The sequence below is a fragment of the Orycteropus afer genome, unplaced genomic scaffold, assembly GCF_000298275.1.
Source record: "Orycteropus afer afer isolate SDZICR_OR568_19922 unplaced genomic scaffold, OryAfe1.0 scaffold00579, whole genome shotgun sequence".
Taxonomy (NCBI): Eukaryota; Metazoa; Chordata; class Mammalia; order Tubulidentata; family Orycteropodidae; genus Orycteropus; species Orycteropus afer.
Genome location: NW_006922166.1, coordinates 298,975 through 304,425, shown reverse-complemented (window position 1 = coordinate 304,425; position 5,451 = coordinate 298,975). Strand labels below are relative to the sequence as shown.

Here is a 5,451-nt window from a genome sequence, read left to right as displayed (position 1 = left end):
AATTTCAAAAAGGATTAAGGGATACAATGACATACATGTTTAATCTATCAATACATCTTAAACAGTAGCTAAAATAGGGGAAAATGAGTTTTACAAAATCGTATGATGAGAACTGTTACATTACATATTAATTTATTTCATTAAAAAAAATTAATGCTATCAAGTTTGGCACACAGAAGTCCCTGGGTGATGTAAATGGTTAAATGCTTAACTAGTAGTTGAAAGGTTGGTGGTTTGAACCCACCCATGGGTGCCTCAGAAGACAGTTGTCGAGATTTGCTTCAGAAAGGTCACAGCCTTGAAAACCTGATGAAGCAATTCAACTCCCTACACATGAGATCACCCTGAGTCAGAATCAACCCAGTGGCAACTAACAAACAAGAAGTTTGGCTTACATACAAACAGACAGATACAATGAATTTGTATTAAAAAACAACAACTATAAAACAAAAACATCAGTTTTCAAAGATACGAAGCAGACACTTTTTCTTAATCCACTTGCAATGTTGCAGCCAAAGTAATCTTTTTAAGTATAACCTGCATTCCCTTCACCACTCCTAGATACTCCCCAATACCTAACTCTCCAGTAGCTTTCCACTGCTATTAGTGTTAAAAGCCAAATTCTATAATTTCATGGATGAGATCTAACATGGACTGAACTTTGCCTAACATTCCAGTTTCGTTTTGAACTACTGCACTCTAACCACACTGATGTTTCATTTCCATAAATGTGCCATGCTCTCTCCTGCCCCAGGACCACTATTTATGCTAGTCCCTCACCTGGAATGCTCTTCTCCATCTGCTTTCACTATCAATACTTCAGATTTCTGTTTACATACCACTCTCTTAAGCAAGTAGTCTTTGACTTTCCAGATCAGAACAAATATCCCTGTTTAAATCTTACTACCATAACTGAAATTTTATTTTTATTGGTATAAATTACATTACTGTAATTGTAGCTAACAGTATTATTGTAAATAAAATAAACAACAATAATGGTTATTCTACTAATAATAGAGCAGCTAATACCTATATAATTTTACTATGTGCCAGGCGCTATTTTAAGCACCTTATATATACTAATATTAAAGGTAAATGACATTTACTCCTGAAAAAAATTTTATGTGGTAATTACTACCATTTCTCACATTTTACAAATGTGGAATAGTGGCAGACAAAAGCTAATTAACTTTCCCAAGATCACACAGATACAAGATAGAAGGAAGAATTTAACCCAGTCAGTCTAGTTCCAGAGTATATGTTCTTAACCAATGCACAAATCAGAATGCACAAATCAGAATTCTCTAATCAGAATGCCTCTTATAAAGGCAGTAAGCTCTATGAAGGGTAAATCTTTGCCTGATTTGGGTTTTCTATTTCATCCACATCATTCGTTATAGTTCCTGCTTAGAGGACCTAAACAAGTATTTGCTGAATTAACACATTTCTAAGAAATCGAAGTAAAATTTCTAATTTAAACACCTCTATATGGCAGGATCATATCCGATATCTTTCACAGCCTACTACTTGTAGAAAATGGCAAAAATGGGTAAGTCTTCCTTCTCATCATTACTGAAAGGTTATCAAGTGTAGGTATATAATCTTCACAGATGATCTCTTTCTAAACCATACAGATATTTAGTTCTATCTAAAAAAGGAAATCAAAAGATTTTGCCCTTAAAAAAAAAATTTTTTTTGCCCTTAACTGTACTTAACTATGAAATATCTAAGATCCATGAAGAGCGTAAGATAACTGACAGAACAAAACTTAAACTGATAAGTTTCTCTAGTTCTGAGGTGGCCCTGGTGGTACTGTTGTTAAAGTGCTCAACTGCTAACCAAAAGGTCAGTGGTTTGAACCTGACAGCTGCTCCATGGGAGCAAGATGAAGCACTCTGCTTCCATAAATACTTACAGTTTTGGAAACCTTATGGGGCAGTTCTACTCTGTCCTAACTCAACTCACTGCCACAGAGTTGGATCCGACTCATAGTGACCCCGCCTTGGGTTTCTGAGGCGGTATCACTACGGAAGTAGACTGCACAATTTGATCACTATGAGTTGATATCAATGTGATGGCAGTGGGTTTCCCCTATTTCTTAAAGAAAATAATGTGTCACTTTGTACTTATTGTACTTCCATATGCTTTGAAGGCTAAAAAGTGATTATGTACCATTTTCTTAATATAATCCTCATGATTTCTCTTTTCTGTGATTTTTTTTTTCCTTCTGTTCTTCTTATTGATATTACCACCTTCCCTATATCTAATATCTAGTGATATTTTAAGACCTAGTTCTTCTGCAAAGTCTTTCAGATCAACCTATTCAAAAACCTGTGCAATTCAACAAAGCTTAGCATAGACTAATATACAGTGGGTAGTTTTCCTTTTCAGACATACTTTAACTTCATCAACTAAACTGTAAGATCCTTGAGGACATGGCTATTTTCCTAAGCTTCGTCCAGTTCCTCTCGGTACATGAAATATAACAAGTAGCTAATTTTTTATTTTATGATTGAAAGACTCAGAGTCCTTTGACTCTACAGTAAAAATATTATTTATGTAAATAACAGCTCTTGATAAAAATTAACTGATAAATCCTTCTGATAGCATTCATATGAAAATGAATCATAAGGAAATTGTTACTCAAAAGTAGTCTGACTTTCTAGCTTAATGAAATAAAAAGCCCAAAAATCTTTCAACTATTTAAGGGAAAAAAGCAAACTTTATATTAAGTTGATTTTGTAAACTGAGAAGCTATATGTGGTCTTGGGGAAATGAAATGATCTAAAACAAGAAAAATAAAAAATAAATAAGGAATCCAGAAGTAAATACCTGGGTTATCTAGTATTCATTTCATTTCACTAAAAAATTAACACAGATTCGGGTCTATATATATAATAGGAGGTGCTTTTAAATTTGATTTGAGGATCAATGCTTAAACATCTTAGACAGGAACTATACAATCTATGGATATAAAGAATACTACTTACTTTTGCTGTAGTAGACATTGCTCCAGCCATCTTCATCTGGGAATTCATCACTTTTGTTTGTGTGGACATAGATGTGACTTTTGAACTCACAGCAAAAGTTCTTGTTTTCTGTTTCCTCAGATGAACAAGTTGTTTGGCTAAAACCCGGCAAGCTTCTTTGTTACCAATCTTGGCCATTTTCTTAATTTCTAATTCCTAAGACAAAAAACAAAGAGAAGGGAATAAAATAATTTCTATAAGGTGATACACAGTGATATATTTCCAAAGAATAGATCTAGCCTGTACTCATGGGGTCATCAAGAGTTGGAATGTACTTGAGGACAATTGATTGGTGGGCTGGGTGGTTATATGAAATACTCACTTTTCTCTTACCATAAAAAAGGGGAAGGGATTTTCATAAGGTCATGGAGGCCAAAAGTAGGTTGAGGAGGGCACTTTATTACACGTTTGCATAGGAGGAAGAAAAAAAAATCTACAACCTTTCTCCACAAATACAAAGTAATTCTATGACCCTCTTTATGCAGAGAGCCCAGAAGGGAAAAAAAAAAAAAAAAGCTTCACTATAAAAGCAGGAAAGAAAAGAGGAAAGAGCAAAGAGCAAAGAAATTAACAAAGGTTGGAACAAATAGCAAAGAAATAGCAAGATGGTAAATTTAAAGTCAATCATATAGATGACTACATTAAATAAACTGTTCCTTCTGAAAGTACTTCAGTTGAAAACTAGACTGTCAGAGTAGGTAAGAAAGTAGACTCAACTATATGCTATCTCAAAAAAACTTTTTCTTCTTTTGAAAAAAAGCACAGGTTACAAGTAAAGTCAGCAAAAGCATATATTATAAAAATATTTATCAAAAACACCTGAAGTGGCTATACCAGAGAGATCTGAGAACAAGGAATATTATCAGAAAGAAAAAGGGGCATTTCATAATGATAGGGGAAACAATTCACACAGATGTCAAAACAATTCTAAATGTTTAAGAAACCATTAATATTGTTTCAAAATATATAAAGCAAAAACTGATAGAACTAAAAGGAGAAACAGACAAATCTGCAATTATCATGAAAGATCTCAACAACTCTTAAGTGTACTAAAAAAATCCATACAGATACTTAAAAAACACTACTAACCAACTTGAACCAAGTGATCCTTATAGAATACATGCATATTCTTTCTAAGTGTACATACTAATCACCAAAATTTCTGTATTTCTTTGGATATAGTGAAAATAAACTAGAAATCAATAAGGGAAATATAGGTGAAAAAACACCAAATAAAGAGAAATCAAACAATGTAGTTCTAAATAAAACATGGTTTAAAGAAAAATACCACAGAAGAAATTAGGTAACAGTTTGAACTTAATAAAATAAAAATGCAGAATATAAAAACTGTGGGCTTCAATGAAAACAATCCTTAAAGAGCAATTTAAAGCATTTATAGCCAATAGTAGGGAAAAAAAAATATCTCATATCAATGATAAAAGCTCCAACATAGAGAAAGTACAAAACAAGGATCAAAAAGAAAATATAAACAAGAGAAGAAATCTATAAACCAGGAAAGAAAAACAAATACAGAAAATCAATGAAACCAAAACCAAAAGCTGGTTTTGAAAAGAGAGCAATCGAATTGATAAACCACTACACAGACTGATTAAGAGGGAAAATGAGAGAAAAAGAAAAAGAGGGAGATAAGAATGCAAAAGCAGACTCCCTTCCTTTCCTACACATGTAACAGGGTATTAAGGGAGTATGAAAAATAGTAATATGCTAATAAATGTTAATACTTAGTAAAAAATGGAAAAATTACTTGACAAATACAAATTATATATATGAATGAAAAAAATATATATATTTCATTGTCACATACTGATTTTTAAAATATCAAGTATGCCATGAACAAGTTAACATAATTGCTTTCTTATAACCCTCTCTGGTTTTTCCATGACTATTTTATCTTTTTTATTATCTGAACAAAAGGTGGTTCCATGTTTTCAGTAACTATATTTTATCCTATGCATTTATGACTCATACATACGGAACAATAATTTGACTCTATAATCAGCAGAATTTACAGAATTTTCATAAAAGTCAGCAAACTGACAAAATAAACAAAGGTAAGCAGAAAAATGTAGGAAGGCATTAAATGCCATTTCTTAGTCAAGTAAATCACTTACCACCTGCCATGTGCCTTTTTCATAGTTAGCTAATTATGCCAACACTAATTTCCAAATTTGTCTGAAAAGTTAAACTGAAATTTAATGTTCTACTTACCAGCTGTTTCTCTTGTTTCTCTAAAGCTGCTCGATCTCTGATTATAGCTCTCTGTGTACCTCGTAATTCTCGATTCTGTTCCTTTATTACATCTAAGAGAATCACAAAAGAAACCTAAATTTATGGGTTTTAAAGTTTTCAATACCATTTAATATACTGAACTCAAATAACTTAATACTAAAGAAAAACTTTA

The 5,451-nt window shown here is 32.4% G+C and overlaps 1 protein-coding gene across 1 annotated transcript in view; it reads right to left on the bottom strand.

The window, feature by feature from the left end:
• CHMP2B (charged multivesicular body protein 2B) overlaps nucleotides 1–5,451 on the bottom strand; it is a 24,844-nt gene that overhangs the window by 5,395 nt on the left and 13,998 nt on the right. Inside the window, exons 2-3 of the mRNA XM_007956178.2 lie at nucleotides 5,259–5,350; nucleotides 2,991–3,185 (exon numbers count right to left, since the gene is read on the bottom strand). Of these exons, the coding sequence (XP_007954369.1) occupies nucleotides 2,991–3,185; nucleotides 5,259–5,350 (287 nt within the window). The remainder of the gene's footprint in view (nucleotides 1–2,990; nucleotides 3,186–5,258; nucleotides 5,351–5,451) is intronic.